General features: G+C 41.7%; 1 protein-coding gene across 1 annotated transcript in view; it reads right to left on the bottom strand.

The window, feature by feature from the left end:
- The window catches only part of CRACD (capping protein inhibiting regulator of actin dynamics), a gene marked incomplete at both ends in the record, with an annotated part of 60,206 nt that overhangs the window by 19,893 nt on the left and 12,610 nt on the right, over window positions 1-27,703 (bottom strand). The window contains 2 exons of the mRNA XM_084205227.1: window positions 3,999-4,134; window positions 15,546-15,714. Of these exons, the coding sequence (XP_084061353.1) occupies window positions 3,999-4,134; window positions 15,546-15,714 (305 nt within the window). The remainder of the gene's footprint in view (window positions 1-3,998; window positions 4,135-15,545; window positions 15,715-27,703) is intronic.

Genomic DNA, 27,703 nt, shown 5'->3' with positions numbered 1-27,703 from the left:
AAAAATGGTTTTGTAGCTTTGTTGAGATCTGGGCAATAAGAAACAGAAGATACAGTGGGAGTGGCTGGTACAATACAGATGTGCAATGCACAGAGAGGGAAGCACTGGCTTGGTATTAGCTAAGATATGCTAATGACTAAAATAAATGCAATCCAAAACTGTACAGTCATAAGGTCTGACATGGAAAAAATTATACAGGTCTTTCAGCATTACAAAATCAGGGAAATATGAATTTAAAAAATATTCCTTTCGCATTTGACTGAGAAGTTTGGATACACAAACAATGTTTTTCTCATAATTCATATCTGTATAATAAATAGGTGCTTTATAGCTTTACAGAGCAGAGAGGGTTTATTTTAAACTACATGGCCACATGAAACAAAAAGGATGCAACCCAGTAGTTCCTAAAGGCCATAAGCCATACGCCACAGTCTGTCTTTAATATTTCCTGCAGCTGATTGCTGCAGCTGCACAGATGTCAGATGACCCAAGATCATTTCAGTGAAGGCAAGCAGTGGAGAACAAAGGCAGTAGCAGGGCCACACCATGGCATCATCACAGTAAGTGGGAAAGAATAGTGTAGGCACTTTAGAAAACCAATGTTTTAAAGAAGCTTCTATTTTGCTTGTTGCAGTTTTTATGAAAATGTGAAACAAAAACTCTCTTATGTTCATTTGCTGACCATTTCTGGCAAATATCAGAGGTAAGAAGAAGAGTTACAGCTACAAAATGTCAGGGAATTGTTTTAAGACACTTTGATGGGAGGAGAAAACCAACCCAGTAACCTCTGGAAGGGAAGGATGTAAAATGAATCTCCAAGAGTTGGGTTGTGAGTTTTTTTCTGACACCGCTAGATTTACAGTTTAAACTTTCCTTGTGTCTCATTCACAGCCCTGTAAGACAAGTAAAGCAACAGATCCCCACAAACTAAAAGAGTTCAACATTAAGAGTACCAGTGCCTGTGTACCACCTCTTGCTGGGAGCAGGTTCAGACTGGCTTTCTACCCTGGATCCTAAAAATTAGGTAATGATAAATCTCAGCAGTTCCAAAGAACAAGGAAAAGAGTGCTTTTACAACACCAAATGGTTTCAGTCAACACAAAATAACTTCAGGATACGAAAGGGCTGCTGGAGGTTTATGAGAGGTCAGGCTTTTCTCAGCCTGAGTGCTAGCACGCAGTAAAACCTTTGAACATGACCAAATCCATTTACAGAAAGCATGATAAGATGAATACTGCCAATCTGAAAATCAATAAAACCAAATGAGAGCAATTCCAGAAAGAGCTAATTTACCTTTCATGCATAATTAGAAAGAGAATTCCCACAATAAGCTGTTGAACCAGTGCATGGGCTGGCCAGCTGCCCAGATTACTATGGAGTTTGCACCATTACACAACACTTTTTGTGGGTTCATCAACACTCTGAAGTTAGCAGAAATCAAAGACAAGAAGGAAGAAACACTTTGGTGATCCCCAGAATGAGATCCAGCACCATCAGTATCAAATGGCTTGCATTGCTATTCTGACTTCAAAACCCTTTTCACCATGCTGTCTCTTAGGTTTGTAAGCATGGGGACTTTTAAAAAAAAAAATTAAGTTTTCCAGGAACAATTTCTGTACTACTTCAAAAAAAAAAAAATCCTGAAATCTGCAGAGCTTTTGATCTCCATCTAGAATGCAGTAAGTTTAGAGTCAGCAATGGGCATGGAATCCTGGCAGCAATTCTTTACTGAAGAGTACCTGCCAGGTAAATGGAAATTGGAAGTGCTGTGCTTCCACCCTGACATACAAGCCTGGCAAAGCCACAGTAATGCTGGAGGCTGGCCACAGAATTGCCCTAAGGAGCAGAGAGCTCTTCAGAAGAGAGAACTGCCTCCCCTTAATCCACTGCTCTAAGAAATACAGATGTCCCCAGCTGGAGTTAGCTTGCAGAAAGTTTTCAAAGTAGATAGAAGCTTAGTGTACCAGAAGACTGAGCATCAGACTTTTCTGTGACTGCAAAATCACAGAGCAAACACTGGCTCATAGAACAGCAGGAAAAAAAGGATGGGGTATGTAGTGCATAAAACCTTCAAGCAGGAATGGTAGTCCAAATAACTCGTCAGACCTGGGACTCAGCTCTAAGGTCAATTTAAAATGTGCAATGGAATTTTGGCATGAATTTTTCCTAAAACTCAAGGAACAGTTGCAGAAATCATGGCTAGAGAAATGGGAAAACTTACATGGTGGGCAGCAGCTTTTGAAGATACAAGAAGTGGTCCCTGGGCTTATTACAGGGAGGCTTTCCATGGGTTTGCAAAAAAATGCATGGACATTTAGATGAATGTATGCCTGTTCTGTGTGAACATGCAAATGCTGAAAAATGCCATTTGCATTCCTTATGCATTCCTTTTCTGAATGAATAAGTGGCTCTCACCACCACCATCAGAGTTGAAAAATGAATCGGGTATGTTACAGGCTGGGTTCCAGCTACACTAAAATGACAAAAATGAACTACCATCATTCAGTTTTAAATAAAAAGGCAAGCACATTTTTTTACATCAAGCAGCTGAAACAATATTGTCCCTTAAAATACATGCAATTAACCACACTAAAAAAAGGCTTATGCAAAGTTCATATGAGCAAGAGAGTACCACTGGCTATTTATTTCGTGACTTTCAAGGGTGACATTTTGCCCTAATTTTCTTGATTTAGTATTTGCTTAGTGAACACAGTTTTACCAACTACATTAACTATACTTTTTCTCAGGTGGCTTAGTTTAGCAAAGGCACTAATTTCCATTGAGAATTTTAAGCTGAGTTTTGATATGAGAGAAAACACCTCTGGAAGTGAAAAGTTATTTGGAGAAAAGCTAGCATATGGAGGCCAAGAAAACAAATCCAACAGAAAGGGAGGGCACAGCTCCCTGAAAGAGTTGGTCTTTACCTGGAGTCAGCAGTCATTTGAAATATAATGGTTTCCAGCCTGGAAAATAGCATGCACCAAATCTACCTGACCCAGGGAAATTTAAGCTGAAAAGCCAGCACAGAGGAATTGGAGATGTCCCAGTGTGGTCTCTACTTCAGGGCTCACCCACAGTCAGCACGGCTAGCACTGTGCAGGTGCTCTGTCTGCTGACAGCACCGGGCAGGAGGCAGGAACAATTCCATCCTGAAGGTCGGGGCTGTCCAATTTCAGGATCTCTCGCTCACCAGGAAAGATGGATCGTGGGGGGACTTCAGAGGTAAGAGAAATCAATGGTGTTTTGCTAGTCATCCTCAGGGTAACAGCACTTGCACAGCATTAAAAATTCATCAGCATTTTGAGAGGATATGTCAGCACCCTGAACAATAAAGTGCAACATGTTTCTGAAGGACAGCTTTCTCTAGAAAGGCGTAAAGCTGGGAATCTTACAGATATACAGGGAGTAAAGCAAAAAATTAGTTTGAGCACTAATGGGAGAGTCCTGGAAAAGAAGGGAAAGCGGATCATATAAAGCCCTTTAGAAGCAAATGCCCAAATATGTTGTTTATGATTTCGAGAGATAAACAAATCCACCTTCCATGAAAACCATTGAAAGTGCAGTGAGAAAAAGGAGAAAAAAACAGAACACATATAAACATATAATTAAACTAGCTTTGCAAAGAAGTCTCACTCTGCATGCCATTCCCTGCCCTCAACACAGCCTTCCTTTTTTTCTCTCATTACCACATTTGTAGGACTTAGGCAGACAGATCAGGACATGCCAAAACCATGAGTTCGATTCAGACGAGTCCCACACATGCAGATGTTTCTGCAGACATGTTTACAGCATCACTGCTGTACCTTTCAAGACCAAAACCTGGAACTGCTGCAGATTATTTGAATTACTTGCAATGGCTTTTGGCCAGAGAACTTAACATGGCTGGAAAACTGCCCCAAAGCTACAGGAAGAGCAACCCATCTTTATGCACATTTAACATGTTCTGGAGACCATTTTCCACCACATTTTAAATATTTTTCCCACTTGCAATTTCTTACCTGAAGAATTTTGACTTTTCCTAAAACGTTCTCCTGTGACATTGCTTGAATGGCCTGTTCACTCTCTGCTCTCCCATCAGGTATGAAAATACTGTCATGGGAAAAAGCTCGACTGCCCATAGAATAATGGGAGGATCTGTTAAAAAAAAAAATCAGTCAACAAGTAAGTTAGTAAGTAAGTAAGTAAGTAAGTAAGTAAATACTGCAATTAATTTATATATGAGTGACTCTCCATATCATAGTTGTCCTGCTGTATGGATTTGCTGTATGACTTCCCCCCATTCCCAGCCCCTCTTGCCTTCTACATAAAACCTTTGTACATTCTCAGAGGAGAGGCGTCAGAACACTTTTTGTTTTCAAAAGTTTAATGGAGGTGCACAATTCCTTTACATACAGTCTTCCTCCTTGGAAGGACCTAGAGTTGGGTGTTTTTAGTAGGAGTATTGAGAAGTCCAACTCACTTTCCTTGTATGCCTCAAATCTAACTTACTTTCAGGGTACAGACTGGATGGTGATGATGCACACCTTGCCAGACTGCATATCTAAGAAAGTGCATTCGTGCTTAGTGCCACTGCTTGGGAGTGACACACTGTCACTCCTGGTCAAAGAAAACAGCAAGCAAAGGGAGCTCAGTAACACAAAAAGAGGTGTTACAGTGCAGGAAGCCTTCTATAGAGCTGCCTCCTTGAGCTGATTACCCAGCGCTTCCCATGGCCATGAGCATGATGACACTGACAATAAAAGGTTATCACCAAACCTCCAGACTGCTAAGAAGCTGGTTGCACCAAGCTGTGTGTCCTTGATTAGCCACAAAGAGCAAGACATGCCCGTGTGCTGCTGCCAAATGGAGCACTGATGGCAAGGAGGAGGGTGTGTCACAAATGAACCTGTTCTATGGCTCTGATTGAAGTCCACAGGCAAAGGCATGGAATAAAAAGGGGTTTAATTTACTAGAAAACATCCTAATGAATTTAATTGTAAGAAAACTTAGAATAAAAAAAAAAAGCTACTAGTTTTGGGGGCACACTGAGGGGAAAATGTATCTGTTTGAAAATCATATTTTGTCTCACCTAGAATATTCCATGGTAAGTGAAAAGCCCATAATCTATAATCATGATAAAGCCATAATTTAAAAAACCAGAACAACTGCAAGGTCCTAAATATCTTCTTTCAATAACCTGTTGGCATCATTATAGAACCCATTTATAGTTTCAGAAAACAATCTGGAGGGAAAAAAAATATAGTTTTGATACAGATCTATCAAACATAACCTTCTACATATGATAAAAACGTTATAAATAAATATTTCAGCAAAAGCAAGGAAGATAATACTTCCAGAGAAAGATGTAAGTAAAAGAACAAGAAAAATTAGGGTTCATTCACATATTTAAGAAGATCAGTATATTATCTTTTCTGCCTTTTAAAATGTTCTAATTGTTCATGAAATGTTCAAGATATTTTTATTCATACTTTGGAAACAAATAAGTTGGGAATGTATTTATTACACTTTCATCTCATTTTTCCCTGAGGTATTTTAAGTAAAAACAATAATCTTTTCTTACAAAGGGAGAGTGTCATATATGGTTACATAACCCTGTTGAAACTGATCAGATGATAGACTATTCTTGACTTTTATAACAGAATTTCTTGGAGGTAACCTGAAAATAACAGGATAAAAAGTCCCTCAAACCCTCTCCCTCTCTCTCATTTAGGTATAAAATACTTTTGTACTCACAAAATAATCAATCCAATTCTGGGGGAAGAACACGCACAGTTCTCTGAACAATTTCATCTTCCACACAATCACAGACTAACTGAAAAACTTCTTTTCATCCAGATTAATATTTGAGCAACATGCTTAATTTGAAACAAACCAACACACAATCAGGCAAAGAGCTGGTCAATATTCCACAACACTTTTAGCCATGGAAGAAGAGGAACGTTTAACTGATGCCATATTCTATGTTAGATTTGTTTTTTTAATAAAACTCACAACTCAATTGCCTCTGGCTGTTAAAGGTAGTGCACCTTTAATGTTTCTTTTAGAAACCTTTTATTAGAAACCATAAAATTATATTTTTAAACTGCTTCTAAAAAGGTTTCTATACCAAACCACTGTGACTTAGTCAGAGCTGTGGGAAGATTGCATGGCACTGAAATACCTCTGCCTTGCTGGGCCAGCCAGGAGTCAGCCAGAGAACCACAATTTGAGAAGTGTCCCTTACACAGAGACAAATTCCCAGCAGGCCTGGAAATGAATGGTTTGACATGAAACAGAGTGAAAGTTGCCTTTTCTCATATAATTGTGTAGGTCTGTTTGAACTGAAAGCTCCAGCATTGCATTCAGCAAGGTGGGAAGGACACATGCAAAATCTGACAAACCAGCCCATGGCAAGCCCTCCTGCATCTGCACTGCTCAGCTGTGAGCCTGCTGCAGGTGCAGAAGGCAAGGCCAGCGGGAACTGGTTGTTTGCTATTTACCTCTGAGCTGAGAGATCTGCTGAGAATGCAGGTCCAGGACATATTGTTCTCCAGAGAGGATCCTCTCTCAAATATTTTTCCAGCTAGGCTGTGGCTCAGATACTTGTGGCTTTGTCTCACAGCTGCTCACTGTGCATACAACGCCATTCACTCCTTTTGCCGTCCAGTGGGTTGGACTTCTCATACTTAAAATCAGACAGCTCATGTATATTTGTGTTGTTTGTTACAACTAATTAGTAGGCAAGAGTTGCCATTCAGGCACCAAAGAGTTCAGTGACTTGTTTGGAAGCTGTTCATGACCTTACTAATGAAATGTTAATATTGAAGCTGGGAGGGGCCAACCTGCAGCTTTGAAACTGAAGAGAATTTGCCAAGAGTTCAAACCCCAAAACTGCAGCTGACCAACAGCAGGAATACTCTGACTGTAGGAACTGCCTGATAAAACCTGAATCTCTGAAATGGAAGAAAAGAGCAACTGCTGAGGTCAGTTGTGGTGGACTGCCTGGAGCATGGCTGTGAGTGAAAGTCTTCCCCACTCTGCTGCAGACCTGAGGACACTTTTAGCAATCTAGTCTCTCCTCCTGCCTGCAAACTTGCCAAAATTTCATTTAAAGCTTCCTTTGGGGACAGCAGGTCCCATGAAGCAGCTTGGCAGCTTCCTGTGACCTGCAACCATAAGTGCATCACCACTGAAAATCCAGCCCTGTCTGACAAGTGCCCCCAATGGTACCAGTGGCAGGGCAGGACCATGCTAAGCATTTACAGCATCTCCAGCATTCTCCCAGACACCAACTGCTCTGCTTCTCTCTCTCTCTCCTCACCCTCATTGCAAGGCACACACATTTTTGTTTCATAACAAAAGGGAGGACAAGCGTCTGAAAGGTTTTGTTCCCATTTTTGTTTTCTTGTTGACTTGATAATAAAACATCCTCCAAATTGTCAGAACATGAAACAGTCACAAGAAACCTCACCATGAATTAATGCCAGACTGCTCTCTGCTCTATCCCTTTGAAATGCTTTGCAAATAGGCTGAATATTTAAGAAGTGGGTGAATGAGCAATTCTGCTAGCCACATGTCCGACAACTGGTAAAAATAGTTTAAGAATTTTGTTTAAATATCTATGTAGGCTAAAGAACATCGGAAAAAAGATATTCACACATCATAGTAACCTAGTTTCTTTTACAGACAAGCTTAAATAGCAGTTAAGGTGATTTCCAAGCTACTTGTACTTTCTGGAAGGTCTCTTATTTTACTCCCTTGGAGCCCACAATCCTTTCACATTTTCCCAGTTGTGAACTTGACAGATTATATCGCAAAGGTCCTTTTTCCACTGCATTTTTCACTTTGCTCATGTTCTACTTTTGGAAAGACTGAATTTCTTTTAAGTCATAATACAGTATGAATAATTGAGTTTCCTTTGCTGCTACCCATCTCTGAAGTTTTTCTCAGAAGTCTTTATACAATAACATCCTCTTAATCCACATTTACAGACTGTTCTCCCTTCAGTTAAAAGGAATATCAGGAATGTCAATACCAGGAGTGGATTTCAACAAATTCACAGCATGACAGAGATATGGGCTACAGTCATAGCCATGGCTGAAGGTATTACAGTTTCAAACTTCCATATCACTTCCAAGAGACGTGGGAAAACAGGGGCATCAGTTTATGAGCACTTCTGTTGATAATTCCAGTGATGACACTTCAGAGGCTGTTTGTGCTGAAAATAGTTGAATCATCATCTGACTCACTTTCAGAAACCTGACTAAATTACATGAATTATGGATGTGCTATATCAAAATACAAAGCACTTTTAACAAATCCTTGAACAAGTTCTCTCTGAAGATGTGTTGCAACCCAAATATCATGTTTCAGTTTCGATTGCAATATACAAATTTTCAAAACTAATTTTTTAATACTGAGAGCAAAGTTAATTTCCATTTGTTCTTTATCCATTACTCATACTTGCTGAGGTGTCTGTATGGTAAGAAACTAGGAGATGTGAAACAAATCTCTCCCAGTAGAATGGGACGACCACCCTGAGCCTACAGGAAAAGTCCTACTTCTCTACCATGAAGTGCAACAAATAGAGACCCTCTTTGGACCCTCCCTCAGCCATCCACTGCTGTGGATCTATTTAGGATGTGATTTTCCATCAGTTCTAGGTACCTCAAGTCAGGACAGGGTGAGGTATCACACTCTCTTTATTCTCCTCTCCATGTGCTCTCATCACCTCTTTTGTGCCTTATTAGTGGTCATTGTTCACATGAAGCAATTCAGAGAAATGCAAATCTAAAAGCTGCAAATCTAGAGAGCTGTTGGAAAGAGTCAGACACCAATCAACACTTACTGCACTGTGGGACTGCACCCCTAACCACATCAGAGCATGTGCAGGGACACTTTTGCACAGAATGCAACATTATTGTATTGACACTGGTGGCTATGAGCTTTTAGACCCCATCTTTCTCCAGAGCTATTTCTTCTCTTAAAGACAAATGTGTGGTCCTTTAAAAAGGAGAAGCTTTTCCAGAAAGGAGTACTGAGACCTCAGCTCTTATATAATCCCATGCTGGTGCATTACCGGAGTACAGAAATCTGACTCCACCAGTTGCCTCTTTAGTGTGTCATAAATGTTCCTCCCACTCTGATATTAAAGAGTTAGAAATAGAAACTGGAAAATAAAGGGAAAGAATGAGTTGTTCTGTTCTTTTATGTTTATAGAGACTAAGTCCAAAAAACCCAGTGTCTCATGACTTTCACTCTTGTAGATTTCCATTAGAAACCAATTCTGTAGTCGTTAAAGATCAAAGTCAACTTTTTAACATAAAGCCATTTTTAAACAATAAAAAATTTAAAAAGCATGCAAAGCAAGAATGAATTTGGGTTTTAGCCAGGTATTGACCCTTCATATAATCTCTTCAAAGGAAACTGAGAACCACTTCCCAGAATATTGCCTGAGGAAAATGACAAGTGCAGTGATAGGTTGCCTCTACTTGATGTTTTGTTTTTAAAAAGAAATCTGATTCAACATTTTGCATCTCCCATGAATGTCTCCAGGGCAGCCAGAGATGAAAAACATAAATTGCGTTTTCTAGTCATTCCAGAGATGCATTAATACTGTAATAGAGGAAAATGGATTGTAATTCTGAGATATATTTTTAGAGTCCTCTTTTTCATCTGCTGGAAAGAGAGTTTTGGTTCTAACTCACGCCTGGATGGGGAATATTGTTCATGCTGCAACATGACTCTGAGTTAGAGCTGTGCTCAGACAGCACATGACTTCATTGCATTAACAAACCCATAAACATGGGCCTCACAGTCTGAACAGACAAAATAGAGACTTTTTCAACAGGGAATCTTGTTCATGAAGTAAACTTAGAGATAATTTCTGCATTCATTCTAAATACATATTCTTATCACCTTCAGGAACCATTGAATATCAGGGCACTAACCCTGGGAAAATGGCACAGTGCCTCTGTTATGACCCATCCCAGTCCCACTGATGCCAACAATGAGCTGTGCAGCCAGGCTCAGGGTAGCCCTGCTCTCTTCAAAGATATCACACAGCATTATCTTACTACAAAGATTGTCTGGTGTCATCAAGGGACACAAGTCTGGTGTCATCAAGGGACCTGGAACCTATGAACTTCCCGTAATTTTCTTTTTCTTAGAAGTAGAGATCAAGCCCAGCTTTAAGCAGCTGATGCATCATGCTAATAAGATAACTAAAATTATTATAATTAGGGCCATAAAATTAACCATGGGAAGTATCAAGGCCCTGAGTGCACTAACAGGCTCTAATGTCCCTGATCAGCCTCACCTGGAGCCTCCACCTGCACACACAGGTCCAGGAGTTCTATTTAAGATCACACTGGAGGCTTTGGTCCCTGCCTGAGCCATGCTGGAGAAGTGCTGGTCTGCAGCTCAGACAAAACTGTGCCTGGTCATGGAGACCTTTGATCCAGACCTCAGTTTGCAGACCAATTTCCTGGCTTGTCCTTCTCAGCTATGGAGCTGCAGCATGACCATGGACCCCTTCTGCTCTGGGATCCCCTTGGTGTCCTGCTTGCCTTCCCTGAGGGAGTGGCTCTGCCTTTCCTGCTGCCTGACAAGAAGGTAATTGGGTGGGACTACATAGTTCTCAACAAATTAATTGCATGTAATTATTCATTAATTGTCTAATCTCAGAAAGTGTCAGCACGTGCAAAGAAAAGCATGACCCTGGCTTACAGTAATTCTGCAAGTGGATCCTAATGCACCTTGAGGATGTGAATAATTCAGCAGTTAGCATAAAACTGTGCAGACTAGTAAAAGGAACAGGGCTCTAAACGGTCCAGCTTCCACATTTGACCTGACAATCCACTCCATGTGACACTATTTTGTCAAATAGCAGCATATGTTTACACAAAATTTGCCCTGAAATATGGCAAAATGTACAGAAAAGGAATTGAAAAGTCTACATGAGCCTTGGCAGGAATAGGTGTTGTGTAGAAACTGCATTTAGCTGATAAGGAAGGCAAGGAAGAGGAAATAAGACAGTACATTATATTACAGGTGACAAATCTGTTTTATCCAGAGCCCAGCCCTAGACCTCACCAGCTGCTGAAAATTACAGTTGCCATGCAGAATCCCAAAAGGAAATGAAGTACATGATTAGGAGGGGGAGTGCAACAAAAACATCCAAAAGGGAGGCAAGGGAGAGGACAAGTGGGCAGTGAGACAGCCTAACCTTCCAGGAGAGTACACCAAGACAGCCTATGTGATAGAAGTGAAGACCAGAGTGAAAACAGTTCTGGGATTACTGAGGTGAAAATGAAGCTGGTCATAGTCAGGGCTGAGGACAAAAGACCAGTTAAGAAGGAGAAACAGAGCAGCACCTGATATAAAATATCAACACTTGCAGGAACATGCTCTACTGAAAGGCTCTCAGGATCATATACAAACTACAGGCAGCTTAGCACTCAAGTAGCAGCTGGAAAAACAAAAGGCAAGCTAAAGGCATTTACTGCAAATTTCTACCAAGGGATAAAATTGGAGCAAGTAGTAAAATGTCCCAGATCACATACCTGAGAAGAAAGGCTTCTGGAGCACAAAGACTTCAGCAAGCTCATAATGGAAGGGAGGAAGTCAAGACTTGAGGTGTCAAGAAAAGCTAAGGTCAGCAGAAATACTGAGTGTGATGTTAGCCTTGTGTTCTCTCAAGACACCAGGAACCACTTCAGGAGGGCTTTCCCTACTCCTCTGCTCTGGCCACATGCTACTGAGCCCACATCAGAAATGGCCATTCATAGGGTGCTCGTGGCTCCTATTTCTGTGCTACTCGGCTGCAATATAAATTACAAAAAGAGAGAAAAAACCTCTAATTTCACCAAAACCTGTAATAAAATTTATTTTTAAAAGCCATGCAAATGGAAAAGTGCAGCCATAACCTTTTCTGTTCTGGAACATCCTCGACACACCTCATAACCCAGAAATAAGAACCTTTATCCAGGTTGCTTGCATGTCAGCTGACACAAGCAAGGAAAATCCAAGCTTGTTTTTTGTCTAAAACAAAATTTCTTACAATGCCCCTGTGTTGCTTTGCTCTGCTTTTGCTTGAAGAGATACTTGCTTAAATCAGAGCTCTGGTAAGGTGAAGTCTTCAGGAGAAGGTGGACACCAAATACCACAGCAACAAAGCACTTGCACTGGAGTCAAGAAGGCGCTGGAAATGAGGCACTTAGAAAGGAAATTAGGACTGGCAAATGCCAAATGCAGAAATGCAGTTAATACACTGGAAAGAAAGATACCCAGTGTATGAAAAATGGATGTGACAGAGAGAAAATTTCTTAGGAGCTCTTTGAAACTCCACGTGGGTAGACAGATCACTTTTTACTGCTGATCTAGATTGCTTCATGCAGAACTGCCCAATGCTGCAAGTAAAGGGGCCCCATTTTTGTGGCAGTCACTGTCAAGACACTGAAGTTTGCTCAGAAACTTTTTCCTGGAAGGTTAATGCTGTCACACTTGAGTCCTAAACACCTGACAGGTCTAATTCCAGGTCCTTTGAAATACTGCATCCAGCCTAAGGAGAGGTACTCTACTGTACCCCCAGTAAGAGAAAATTAATTCCCCACTGCCTCTGCACATCAAGCCAGAATGACAAACTTTAGTAGGGCACTGTACAGGTACCTTTCAGGTCTGTCTTCACAATGCTTGCTCAGAAGTTGAGTATTTGTCAACTGTGACAAAAAAGACAAATATAAAGTCTTTTAACATGTCAAATCATAGCCTCAGAACAGAAGCTTCTGAAGACTTCAGTGAAACTCCACAAACTTGTGGAGATTTCTTGTAGTCAGTACTTCTATCTCCCAGCCCTTATGGTTAGGACACAAAGTTAATGGATCCAGTTTTAACTTTGTAAACTCAACAAGGGCAATATAGAAATGGGAAAAGGAATTCCAGGAAGAGCAAGACAAACTGCAGCAGGAAACCTCCCACGTGGGTATTGCAAAATAACACAGATGAATAAAGAGGTTGAAGTGTGCAGACATGAGGATACCAAGCAAGTTATTTGCATCTGATGAATCCAGGATGTAAGAAAGGATGGACAGGCAGATCTCCCAGGCTGCTTCCAACTCAGCTAGTCAATCTACACCACATGGAGATTACCTAAATTGCTCTGCTCCGGGCATGTCTGCATCAGCCAGTCAGCACAGCCTCCATTAGAGATTCAGGTGTTAGCTGGGAGCAGGCTTGTAAGCCAATACAGCACCAGGTGAAATACTAGCTTAGGTCTTGGAAGCAATACAGATGTCTTGCTTAGCCTACACTCATTCATTTGCTTGTCTCTACCTTCCTGAAGCAGATTCCTCCCTTAGTATATTTTCAAACCAACCATCTCCTCTCCCCAAAACAAAGCTAAAAGTGTCCACAGGACACATCTGTAGATAACAAATTCGTGTGTAGGCTGAGGAAGAAATATAGCTCATTAAAGGAATGGGAACATCCCTGAGCTTTTCCTGCAAAATTGGAACTTTTATTAAGCTTTTTTTAATATACAGTTGTTGTACATTCTTCAAGAATTTGAAGCGAATGGTTTTACAAAACTTCTAAGGATTTTGCTTATGTACAAATACTACTGGTTATTTGTATTTGCTCTAGTCTGTTTCTGTATGAATAGTGGAAAGTATGGCAATGCATTTACTGTTAGATAACTTATAAACAATGATGTGTATTATTTTAGTAGGACAGCCTATCTCTGCACTCAATTCATAAATGTTTGAAATTACAGAAAGGGCTAAAAAATATAATGGATGGAAGACATTGAAAACAGACCGGAGTGGCAAAACAAAGCTATAAAAGCAATTGAATGCACTGCACCGAACACTTGTGCTTGTTGTAAAATAAGTAACATGGCAAAAATTACCTGCAAACTGAAAATTATCATCAAATCCCACCCACATTTGCACCATGAAAACTGACAGGAAAAACAGAGCTTTGACTGAGTATTCCTAGCAGGCCAAAACCTCTGAGGAATCACAGAAAGAAATGGTCCACTTGAGATGAGACATGGGACCCTTCACATTTACTAATCCTCTCTGATTTAAGTTGTACTGTCTGATTTTTCCACCAGAAGCTAACTTTTAATGCTTTTGTTAATTAGAAAATTTAATGGGTTGAAAAATGCAAACATTTAGCAGTCTCAAACAAGGTCTGCCACACCTCCATGTCCCTGCTGAGGAGCAGGACAAGTTCCCACATCACTGTTTGTTTCTGGGTGCAGCACTGCACCTTCAGCTATGCCAAGTGGGAAATGCCTGATAGTGAGATGATGCCATTTAGTTTGCTTGTGAGGGAAAAGGCACCAAAACCTCCTCCAGTGGCCTGGCATGGTGCACTCAGCTAATGCATCACAACAGTGTCAGTCACACCTCCAGCTGCAGCGTGGCTTTGCTCAATACTGATTTTCTGAAAAAGCTGGGACGAGCAAAAGGGGTGTACAAAACCGCAGCACAGAAACCAAAAGGAAACCTGGTACTCAAGGAATTTCACAGAATGGAATAAAAACACAGAATGAAAAAATCCCCCAAATAAATAATTTTAAAAATCATGTTTTCATAGACACCATTAGAAATACTGCTCAGGGTGACACTTCTGATACACATTTAATTCTTGAGCAGAGGAATTTGGAATAGTTTTTTACCCTTTCAAAGTTTTTTGTTACACTTCCAGATACACTTCCCAGTGCAAACACTTCCTTTTCTTCCAAAACAGCAAGCTTTGATCAGGAGTCAGCTAACCTCTCTGAGATGAGCAGTTGGAAAGTGAAATGGGTATTACTGACTCTAGTAGTTTGTGCATCTGGTCTTGGGGCTTGGCTGCTATTGGGGTAAGGGGGTTTTGGTTGGGTTTTGTTTGTTTGGGTTTGTTTGGTTTGGGTTTTTTTCCTGTTCGTAGTTAGAGATTGCTGACTTGTTCACTCTGTACACTTTCTTACTCCCACCATCCCCTCAGAAAATTCTCATGCTGTCCTTCTGTCATCCTCCATTGTCATTGGAATATGATCGGATTTTCAGGTGCCTCTCTCCCCCCTCTCCTACTCTATATTCAAATTGGTTCAAAATAAAAGCTGTCTGTTCTTTGACCCCAATTAAAATGCAAAAATTATTTGGGATACAGTGAAAAAGGTTGTGTCTGTCCCAACTCAAAGATACCACCTTGCAGGGAAATGTATGCAATAAAGTATCCACAACATCCAGTTCAAGTTTCTCTTTTCCCAATCTGAAAAACAGGGGTGCTTCTAATACCTCTGCTCTGTGTTAAATCACAGAGCTGGACTCAAATTCATTTCTGCTTCCCCCGGGATTTCTGCTCTGCAGAGCAGCACACGTGCCCCTTAGAGCAGCGAGATTTTGAGCTCTAGAGCAGCAGGTGTCACATTCCGAGGAAGGAGAGATGCGCACGCTTCAGAACCAGCAATGTACGAATCGCTGCCACTCAGCAGAGGGAGAACCGAGCTTTAGCTCCACCAGAAGCAGGGGAAACCCGCGGTGAGTGCGGGGCTGGCGGCAGCGCGGGGCACTCACCTCAGCCCGCCGCCCGGCTCCTCATCCGCGGAGAAGGCGCCGTCGCAGAGGTTGCCGAAGGAGTGGCTGGGCTTCAGCTTGGGCTCCTCGCACTCCGAGGCGGGCTCTCTCTTCTTCCTCTTGCCGAAGAGCTTCTTGAAAGGCTGGAATCTGCCTGCCTTTTTCTTGTCTGCAGACGACAAGAGAGAGCGGCGGCGCTGAGCGAGGCGGCCGGCGGGGCAAAGAGCGGGGAGGCGGCAGCGCGGAGCGGCCCGGCGCTCGCCATGGGAATGCCGCGCCGCAACCTCCTCTGGAACGCGTCACACCGACACAGCAAGGGCAGCAGCGCTCAAACTCTGCTCTTGGCTCTAAGGATCTGCGGCCAAACGTTTGGATGGATAATTTTGTAAAGCCAGAGCGTAAGGCTGCAGTGGTTTTAGGTTTTATATCACAGTTTTGACCATTTTACCGACAGGCAAACACTGCTCTGGTCACGTCCCTTTGGAAGGGGCTGGACCCTCTGCCTTGAATTGAAAGCAATGGAAAACAAACAGCTGTGTTTTAGTTTTGTAGCCTTATAACCAGTTATTTACAAGTTATACAGGTCAATTTACAAGTGAACATAGAGAAAAGAACAAATTTCTGCTGGTTTGTCCGGGTTACTTCAATTAACATCCAGCTTTAAATCAGCAAAGTCAGTATATTTTTCTCTGACTTTTTTTCCCCACAAGTAACTGAGGACAGAATTTGGCCGAGGATTTCTTCCTTGAGACACTGAAATTTTCAAAGCAACACCAAAAAAACACAGCAAAACCACAAAACATACATGAAGACAGGAACAAGAAATAAAAAGGTTAACCAGGAAAAAAAGTAACGTCTCTTCTTCCACCAGTGACTGGAAAAAATAAAGGCAGTTTTAAACTGCTAACTCCCCGTTTATTAAAAAGAAGAACCATGACTTTCTTGTTAACTGTGTCAAGAATGAGTTAATTTCTCAGGGCTGGAATGAATCAGAGAATACATAAAACATAATAACTGTTAAAGCACTGTATTCCTCTTAGGCTTTATCTTAATATCTTAATTTTGCATTAAATCTACTTAAAACAAGGTAGTTGGGTTTTTTCTTTGTTTCTTTGTTTTTTTTTTTTAACCCCAGCATTTAGCCTCCTATCATAATCTAGTTTGAGAAGCATCATGTTGTACTGGTGGCAAATATTTTCACGAGCTAATTACATTCCTGTGTGTGCTTTTCTCGCAGGCTGTGTGCACACTGCCTCAGCGCGCTCTGCTCTTCCTGTGGGCTGGGGCTCAGCAGAAAGCCCTGGTTAGATTGCAAAGTACATGCATGTAGGAACTTTTGACCAGGAAACCCGGAGTATCTTCTGCAGGGCAATAGTATTCTTTAGTTCCACCTTGGGTTTTACACTCCACTCTCCTGTACCTGAGCAGGGTAAAGCCACATCTGGGTAACACACCTTCGTAGTCACTGCAGGAGCCTCTCCAGGGTTTTTAGAGGGAAAAATTGTGCCCAAGCATATCTTGACCTGGTTACTTCCAGTGGTTTCCAAACTAGCATAGTACCAGAGAGCCCGAGTTGAACCTAGCACGGCAACAAACTTACACACAATTCATCTATCTGTACCTGACTATGGATGAAGTAAGAAATCTACATCGAAAGTACAAAGACACAAGAGATAGAAATTCTGCACTTTGCAGATCCATAAGAAGTCTACACAAATGTAATTCTTCTTCCTGAGCAGTCAGAATATACAGCATTTATGTGAGTTCATTAAAACACCAGGGCATCCATGTAGCAGTATAAAAATAAAAAGCTGAATTATGAACTTCAAATTCAGGCCCAGCATCAGAATTTTCCAGTCCAGAATCACTGACTTCCAATAAGCAGGTGAGAAAAACAACAACTGGAACAGCAGTTTGACCAGTGTAGAAGAAAAGGGGATATGGAAGATTACCTTTCTCCCAGCCCTGCTTTCCATAAGCAGAGCAACTCACATCTCCAGCCAGACCAATTGCTTGCTGCTCAGTTCTGACTTTAGATATATGTAGAATGTATTTATATGGATTAGAATAAATTCCTATATGAAACCCCTAAAAGACTGGCAGGGAATCATGCAGAGAAAGAGAGAAAGTATTGCTCTTGGCCACAGCTGCTCTGTGCCCTTTATGCACTTCAGAAACCGACTGCAAAAATCAAATGGTAGAGCACACAGGACAGAAAGCATCAGTACCAGACACAAGACTGGGTAGAAGAGCTATTTGTTCAGTTCTCACCTCGCTTGTTTCCTCAGCTTTCTTCAAAAGGGAAAGCTGCATTATGCCAGTTTTGCTGGTTAATGTAATTTACTGCATGAATCAATTCAACTACAGCAGTTTTTAGAAAAGGTTCTCACCATGTCATTCATCCACATTACTCTTGTCCCCTCCTCTTTTTGAGATCTTCAGATATAAGTGAGGATTGCCTCATTGACTCTAAATCTACAGTACTGATTCACCAACCATGAGTCTAGTGTTGAACAAATGTAACAGGTCAGCACAGCTTTCATTTCGTCAAAATGGGTGAAAACCAACACACTTATCTGCAGCCAAGATCTGCTTTTCCCCATGTGACTTAACATGTCCCTTAGCTGTTTCCTTGCTGCACACCCATCATCACAGCTGTCACTTTACTAACCATGAATTCTTCAAATCAGGCTTTGTGACTCACTGCGAAGCCAGAGAACACCCTGCCCTGCACAGGCTGCACATGCTGCTCTCCATCCTGCCAGGTTTCTAAGGAGGGACTGCCTGACTGCTAAGACAAAGTCTGTTTATGTAAACTTTCCACAAGACCTTATGGAGGAAGATGTGGGATGATACTGCAGGGTGAAATGCTTCCTGTAACAGTAAAACAAGTACAGAGAGAATTCCAAACATCAGCAGTGCAGCGGACAATTCTTTGCACAAGAGCCTTTTGAGTCTGTAATTCTCAAGCACAACTCTTCTTTTCTGTCCATCTCTACTGCTGAGAGGAGAAAGTGGGATAGGAAAGGATGAAAGTTGGGACATTCAATGGTGTCAGCTTGCAACAAGGACAATTGCTGGGAGAGCCAGGAAACAAGTCAGCTTACATATTCCATTTGCTTCTCTCCTTAATCACTTTAATGGAATCCTACAGATCCAGCCCCAGGAGACCAGGGGAAATTAGCAATTAAACCTTTTTTCCTGTCTGTTTGACAAGTCTATCTTGTTCAAATCACTGTAAACAGTTAACAGTAAACCAGTTTTGAATCACAGACTCACATAAGGTGTGAAGGCGACAGATAAACAAGGTTGGATACACTAGCTAGGATAACACAGCACATATGGCAGGCGCTCCCTTCTCAGATACCAGAAGAGTAGCAGAGCAGATTAGAATAATCTGTAACCTGTCATATAATTTGTCAGATGCACAAAGACACGCAGTGTGTAACACAGAGCCAGTTAAAGCAGAGAGAATTGGCATCACGCAGGCAGCACATGGTGCCTCCACTCCCAGTGAGAGAGGGGAGCAGCTTCTCCTCTCACAGTCTCTCTTTGTGCTCTCCAAGAAGGATGAAGGTGGGTGCAATGGCCTTTACTGCCAGGAAATCAAGCACAGCCTTTGGACTCCAGCTGGCAAAGTCTTATCAACATGCCAGCTGACAATTCCCCATAAAATAGCTTGCAGTTAAAGTGCTCAATTCCATTGGGATTCTCAGGCTGTGCCCCCCTTCAAAAACAGCGCAGAATCCTCAACACAAGCAAGGCCAAACAAAGACTTAACAACCATGATTATAGAGGGATGAGATTTAAACTATTGGAAAGGGAGTGAGCAGTGTATTCCAGACAACAGGCAGGGGTGAGGTTATGCTGCTGGATGGGATACAGGACATGTCAATGTCCCTGGAAATATCTGAAAAACAGTTTTCAAGCAAAGCAAACTTAACATGAGAAACAGAAAGACTCACATAATCCCAAAAGAGACACCTAAATATTTAACAGGGTGTTGATTCCTTGCAGCTTTATCTATTTGCTGTGGTGCTGGGGGCACTCACAGCAGTGTGGGTGAGGAAAACTGGGGGGCAGGTTGTCTCTGAGCAGAGCTGACCAAGCATATGCATCAGCTGGTGGGTAGAAAGATGATTGCTGAGGGAAAAATAAAAAATAGAAGCAGGATTCATATTGTCAATTTGAATTTTAAGTTTTTACGACCAAGATTTTTCAAGCCCCAGTTTTGAAATGGGATTTGTAAAGATTTCACAGGGTTTTTTTGCTCATTGTATGAAATGCAGCCTGTCTATGACACTTCTCATAGTATGAGATACTGCACAGGTGCTGTCTCCAAAATTATGCGTTCTTTGTTAGTGAGTTTAATGGCTATAAAATATGGTGTAATAAACCAGATTAATGAGAACATGAATTATTTAATGGAATAGATACTTCTATAATGAATTTGGGGAATGGAAATCCATATAGATGCAGCATTAAGAACTGTGTGGCAGAGAGGACAGGTGGGTAACTGGGCTGCAGGCACAATACAGCAGCCAAGCTGGGAAAGGGGACTAAAAGGTATTGTTAAGAGGGTAAGCTGACTGACATTTCTCACTGCATCTCTACAACAGAGCAAGTCTGCTGTGGTACCCATTGCCAGTATCACTATTAAAAAAACCACCTCAATTTCAAGCTAGTGGTATGCTTATTGATGGCCTTTTAAAAATAACTCAGATGTATCCACTACAATAAGCACTGCCCTGTTGAGCCCTGGGTTGGCCAGCCATCTGCAAAAAGTTCTTTGCTTTTCAGGTCCCCACCAAAAAACTGCCTTCTCTCCCCCTTGCCCAGCTCTAATGGATTAGAGCTTCTCTGGACAAACTAGGATTGGCACTTGCTTCCAGCTTTCCCACCCACTCCCCATCTCAGTGCAGCCATTTCTGTGAGACACCAGAAGTGCTCGTTTTTGCTGATAAATTTTCAGCCGTCCCCGGAGAAGTGTTTCCACTCCTCCAGAAAAAGGGAATCAATTGTTTGGGTCAAGGAGGAAGAGAGCAGGCTTTGCTCTGCTTAACCATGTTCCCATATTTTAAAAATAGGTGTGAGCTCCTGTACCTGTGGTGGCACATCTTATTTCACCATGAAAATTGATTTCTGGACATTTTTTGCCTTCATGACCTGCCCTCAATCCCTTGCCCTCTCTTTCATGGGTAGCTGGGATTGATGGATGGACACAGTCCAGATAGACAAAGCAGGCACAAACACGAAAGAACCCAAGGAAATATTTAAGAGAGCACACAGGGAATAAAGACTGACATTAAAAAAAAAAAAAAGACTGATGCTCAGATTCAATAATGTAACTTCTCAGAAATGGGTTCACCTCTGTGAGACATTTAGTGATAGCACATAACAATCATAAAGCTGACAGAGTGCAAAAGTCCCATGCTGACAGAGATAATATCACCTGACATAACATCAATACCTGAGAAACATTAAATGAAAACAAGATAGAGAGGTATTGAAGACATCAATTGGTGTAGTCACTATGGTCTAATGAAACACCTAGGCAAAGCAAAGGAAAAATAGTGGGCTGTTACTTGCCTGTTTTTCCAAGAGTATCAGGTGATCTTACAAGAGATAGTATTTCTTGCAAACCTTGTCCCAGAGAGGATGGGGTATTCTTGGATTACCTGATATAAACTAGTAATACTACCTAAAGTATCCATAACACAGCAAGAGCAAATCTTACTTTCCAGAAATATCTATTTTTCCCTTGCCATCTACAGAAGCAAAAATATTTCCACAAAAAACAGCGCATTTTTTGGTTTTTCTTCATCCCAAAGACCATATTTTCCACGGAAACCATATGTAGCTGAGACAGTCAGATGTCAGGAGACACTTATGAATCATCATAATAGAGTCTATTAATGTTCAAGCAGCATATAATATGCTTTATCATCCAGAGCAGGGAAAGAGCTATTTTGACACTTCTCTTGATACAACAAGGAAATGGCTCTTGAAGGTAAAAGGACTTAATCTCCACTGCATGAGGTTTGGCACAGTGCTCTTTAAAAGCAACAAAGAAATATGAATGAAGAGGAGGAGTAAATAAAATTTTCAAAATGTTTGGATGACAAACATTTCTTTTTAAGAAGAAGAACTTGAGCTGAGTAAAGATCCACTTCCTCAGTCTCATTTACTAGGGCAAAATTCTTTCATTTCTGAGCTCCTGTTCTCCTCTTTTCCCCACCTTTTAATCAAAGTCTTCACAGCCAGTCCTTGTATTTCTGTGCCTTCTATTTTCATCAAGCATCACAATGAGTGGTCCTAGAGGTCAGAAAGCCTCATTCATCCCACTCACTTTGGGAATGTGTGAGGTAGGCTGGGGATAGCAGAGATCCCATCGGGGAAGACAGTATGAGAAAATCAGTATAAACTTCAGGAGCAAACCCTACTGTGGCCCAGGAGTTCCCTTCTTCCAGGGGAAAGCTCCAGCTACAGGCTACACAGTGAGTGGCCAGAGGGTGTAGAAAAAGCTACAATTCACATGAGGACAGTAAGAATGGGTAGTGGAGTTCATACCCATGAGGACACATGAGAAAGGGTTAAGGAAATGCACTAGATGTTCCCAAGATGCTGGGCTGCACTGCAGAACATACCTGATAAGATAAAACCTGCTTATTTTAGTTCTGGGCGCAGTGATGCATGTGAGACTCTTAGAAAGGAAGAGACCACAATAGCTTCTGATTCATCAACAAAATATTACATAACAGAAGGGAGAAAGCTTTGTTTTACTAGTGCAAGGCTTACTAACTCAAGTTATTAATGATGGGACAGCCTTTTTGGTGTGCTGGGTCCTACCTGAGGTTTCCAGAGCTGATTCAAACACTTGATGTCAACGCAATAAAGAGATGTTGGAGCATTATTTTCTTCTCAGAGGAAAAGAAAGGTAAAACATGGGATTGCCTCAGCAGGTTAATTTCTTACGTGGGAAAGCTCCTGACTCAAAGAAGTCCTGGCCACTCTGCATGCAAGAAGATAAACCTCCCTAAGGCAAAGCTACCTCCCTGAGGCCCCAAGTCAGAGCAGTCCAAAGTCCAAGGAGTGCCACGTGCACTGGACAAACAGCTCCCACTGCCCCTCCCCAGCTGCAGAGGTCATTTATACCTCCTCAAGGCAGACACAGGCTGACAGACCAGGTCCTACACTCTAATCACAATTTACAAGATCATTCTTGCAAGGGGTTGTGTTACACGAAGAGTTTTTCATGCCTCTCCAGCTCTAAAAAATCCTGTATTGTGCTGGTCAACATTTTTATATACTACCTCCAGTTTTTTACTGGTGAGAAGAGAGGCATTTCATCATCACAGAAACTACCACAGAAAATGTTATTTTCATGAATTCTTCATGAAGAGAGCATGAAACTCATAGACCAAACCTCTTCAGAGAAAAGGCAGAAGTGCTGCCAGCATGCTGCTGAGTTCTATCAATAAGGAAAAGCAGAGAAGTAACCTCAAAGGATAGGCAGAGTGCTAAGCCAGAAAGTCTGGATGGCTGGAGGACTGGGATAACTGGGATAGAAATGAGCTGAAGTATAATGCATAAACTTATTCCTTTAGGGCCTATTGCTGAGATGTCCCAGATCAGCTAGAAATGGGTGAGAAGACAGACGTGACCACTCCAGCTGATCACAGGATAATTATGAGCCAGAACTGTGGTGCTGCTGCAAAAATTAAATGTTCTCCTTTGGAAAGGGCTCAGGGGAGTGGCAGAGGTTACTGCCCAAGTAGGGGGCTGGAGATCCCACTGGCTAATAAATCACTAGGGGCTAATAAATCAGGCTGTGAGAAAGCAGGTGCATCCAATTTATTTCAGATTGGGATTTGGAATTTTTTCCTTTTTTTTTTTTTAAGGGGAACAAAAAACGAATACACTACTGAGTCATTATGTCACAAAACAAATTCTCTCTTCAATGTCACATAAAGGTAATATTATTGGATGCAAATTTCATGTCATGCTGCAAAACCAGGTGCATTATTTCTGCTTTTAATGCCTAACAAAGACTGAGACCAGTACAGACATAGGGTGGTCACTTTTTCACTTTTGCACAGTTTTAGTATAATATATTTTACAATGACAACAATATATTAATTTTGAATTTGCAATTCAGATGAACTGCTAGAATATTTGAAATAGGTCAGATTAAATGGAGAGACTAAAATTTTCATTTTATGAATTTATTTGCTCCCCAGTCATGAGATGTTAGTGGGTTTTCTTGAAACTATCAATGTACCTTTTGAGTTAGGGCAGTTCCACAATGAAGTAAAAATACATTTTAAAAAGTTCCAACATAGTTCTACATATAGCTCTAAATGATGGGGAGGGAGATTAGGGGAAGGGGAAACCTCAACAATTACTTTATGCCTGTGTGTTTTCTTTTAAAGTTCTGAGAATTATAAAGTGATATGGAAAACACACAGTAAAAGGGGTCTTATTGTAAGCAAATTATTAACTGCTTCAGCAGACATATTAATTTAATAAGCTCTTCATTAAATTTTATAAGGGTAGAGCTGTGCAGAAGGCAGTAAACCCCCCTCCCCTCCCCAGATTTAAAGAACTAAAATGTCAGGATCATCTCTAATTTTTGCAATGAATCACAAGACCCCCTTATTTGAGCAACCTGAAAACCCAGCTAAATCTGACCTCAGGCTGAATATGTCTAAAAAAATTAAAACATCTTGTGTTGATCTCTGATTTCACGCAATTAAATCATGCTATTGTGGTTTGCAGCTGCAGAGAAAAATAAAGAAAATAAACAATACCTTAAGAAAAGAGCTGCATAAACCATAGCAATCACAAATTCTCCAGCAAGCTTTGGTAAAAAGCAAAGACCAAAGGCAATGTTTGCATGGTGAAAACCAGAGCGAAGAGAAGCACGGAGCTGGGAACAGTTCTGTTTTGTTGAGTGCTTGAGGTTTTTCTAACTTCTGAAGGAAGCCAAACCTCAGCTTCCTTGTTCTGCTGGGCAACGCAGACAGAGGGAATCGTGGCACTCATTCCCCAGATTGGCACATCCCCAGAATATCCCAGGAAGTAACTCCAGTCAGCAGCACAGGGGCTGCAGAACCAGCTCTGTGTTCCCCTCCAAAGCTGGAAGCAGGGTGCTCTCACATGGAGCTGTCTCTGCCCCTGGAGCTGCGCAAAGCCGCGGCAGATGGATGGACACCTTTGGCTCCTCACTGCTGCCCCTGCGCCTTCCTGCTGCACACTCCCCTTTCCCACCACCCTGCCAGGCTCACTTGCTCCTTCTGGCAAACAAATCCTCTGGTGTTGGCACAAATTGTGGCCAGATTAAGATTTGAGGCATCTGTCTTGAGTCTGGGAAATTGCCTATTTACCGAACTTTTCATTGTCTGAGCAGCTTTCACTGCATACACAGGCCCAGATTACCATCCTCAGGAGGAGCAGAAGAACACTGAGATATTCTCCATGCTCTTGAGGGGCAAGATTTGCCTTCTGGGCATGTCAGCAGGAGAGGATAGCCAGCTACTTGTGTGTAGCCTGCAACTCCTCCTGCCTCTCTGGCATCTCCAGCATCACAGCCTCACCTGGGCACGGCACAGGGAACACCTCTGTGCTGCACTGCCACCTCTCCTGCTGGCACTCCCTTATGCCAGTCTGCACTGGATCCCCCTTCTGAGCACCAGGGTTAGATGGCCTTTTCCAGTTTTTTCAGAAATTGCTGGTTTTTGTAACATAGACGACTACCAGCTGAAGGTTGAAATTAGTGTCTTGATACTGACTGCAATGCTATCAAAAAAAGTTCCACCCGAGCCAGCACCTACCCAACACTATTACCAGCAATTTTAGAAACAAGATTTTGAGCAGTTAAACAGACCATGGGGATAAAACTGATCATCAGTATTAATCACTAGTTATGCTAGCTTTGCACACACCTAACCTAGCTGCTCTTTATCCATCACCTGTTCCCGTACAGAGAGCAGGCAACAGGCTGAGGAACAAAGGCAAATCTCAAACAACTTTTTCACAGAAAGAACAAATTAAAGACAGGGCTGGGAACATGTAGCTGCTTCCCACATCCACACTGGAGCCCTCAGCCTGGGTTGTCTTCACCACCCAGGCCAAGCACAGACAAAAGATGCAAATAAGACATTTTTGTGATAGGAAGAGGACTGTAAATCTTCAGGGTGAAGTTCTGGCAACTTTCTCAAACACTAGATCTGCTTTAGAAAAGGAGCTTATCATTGACTCAGCTCCTCGCCTTGTCATCAATGTACTAAAATACACAGAATAATAAGATTGAGGTGACTGGTTTGCCTTTGCTTTCCAGAATTAAAACTAGAGGAGTGAGACATCACTTGAAGCACTTACTGACTGGAAAACAGAGAAATCTAATGAAATTTTGCTTTTAGACCTGCCTATAAATATCTAAGAGATAAAAAGTCTTGAATTGTTTTCTTCTGATATTTGCAAAACTCAGAATATTCACTTAATGGAACACTCAGATGTACTTTGCCATCACAGTTATTTGGCTAACATTGAGTATATTAACATATAACCCTCATAAGTAGAAGCAGTGTTATTTTAAATGTTAACCAAGTAAGATTTCTGCTCCAAATAGAAATATCAAGAGAGGGTTCTTTATAAATTCTGTAACATCAAAATAGAAAAAAAATCCATCATATTAGAGTGATGCTAAATGAAATCTCCCTCTCTGTTCTATTTTATGAGGCTAGAATAAAATTAATTACTCATGAAGAAGCAAAATTAAAGAAGAGAAGAGAAGCAGCCATAAAGAAATGATACTCAAACATTTATAAACCCAAACATTTTAAAAAACACCTGAAATTATTCAAATTCAAAATGGCCTTTGCACAAAAGCACAACTCTCTCTATTCCTGAAGTAAGACAAACAGATATTTCCTTTTAAAACACCTCGCCTTTAGGTAACGAGAGCAAAGAGAAGAAGCTACTTCCCATTTTCATGCTGTTTGGGTTCCAGGCAAGGATTTGCCAGGCCAGGATGTGACTGATCACTGTAATCACACATTGTCTCACTGTGCTGAGAATACAAAGCATTATCCTCATTATACTGATGAAATACATCCAATTTAGCCACACAAGATGAACATGATTAAACTTCACTGAGAATGGAGGCAGCACTTTCTCTGAAACATCACTTTGCCCACATTGGAATTTATTTACCATTTACTGCGTGCCAGAACAGAGGGGAGGGGACTCAGGTGGCCAGGCACATCACAAGGTCCCGTGTGCCAGTGAGGAGGGTTAAACAGAGCTACAGCCAAGGAATTTAATGCATTGTAGATTGCAGGATATGACATCAAGGTGGGCCCTGGAGTGACAACTGCTCAAGTGTGCAGTTTGTAAGCCTTGGGAAGACACTGGGAGTGCAGGTTGTGTCTGTCATTCTCTGAGGGGCTGCAGCAGCTGTGACAGCCCCAGGGACCAGCCAAGTGCTATGTCTCATGATGCACCACAACTCCAGAAAATGTTACTTGTACAGGCTGCCTTTTGGCAGACCAAACACCTTCCAGCTGCTCCTGTCCAGTGACAAGACCAAGGAACAGAAATCCTGTCCTGGATCTGACTAGTGCCAGGGTCTGTCTGTCTAGAATGGATGGAAGCAGCTCCATTTCAGCAGCTCTGGATAGTTGTTTCCTAGCTGCTGAAGGAAATTTTGGATCCCTGTGAGCAGCATGGTACAGGACTGGGTGCCCTCACTGTCCAGCTAAGGGAAGTCCACAATGAGAGTCGGAGGAAGCCCAGGTTGACCAAACTGCATTTATCTCCCCTCCTTAACTGCTTCTCTGACATCATACCCTTCTTTACACCTGCATAAACTCCCTCACACCTGATACTCCTGCTCTACTCATAAAACTCAAGGTCCAAGAGAACTCACTGTAAAAAATATCAGAGAGCACATTTGGGAAAGGGCTGGGGCCAGAGGAGAGAGGTGAACACTTAACTGAGCTTTAACCCTTTTTACTTGCTTTGTATCTGTTCTTAACCTACTGGACTACAAACAGTAGCTGTGTCAGTGTTTTTCCATCTCTGTAAAGCATCACCTAGGGTTACAGTAACACATGCAAGTTTGAAAAGAATTCTAACAGTACAAATATAATAAACAA

This window comes from Fringilla coelebs, assembly GCF_963513975.1.
Source record: "Fringilla coelebs genome assembly, chromosome: 4".
NCBI classification, from domain to species: domain Eukaryota; kingdom Metazoa; phylum Chordata; class Aves; order Passeriformes; family Fringillidae; genus Fringilla; species Fringilla coelebs.
Note: the sequence above shows the minus strand (reverse complement) of the source record. Positions and strands in the feature narration are given on the sequence as shown.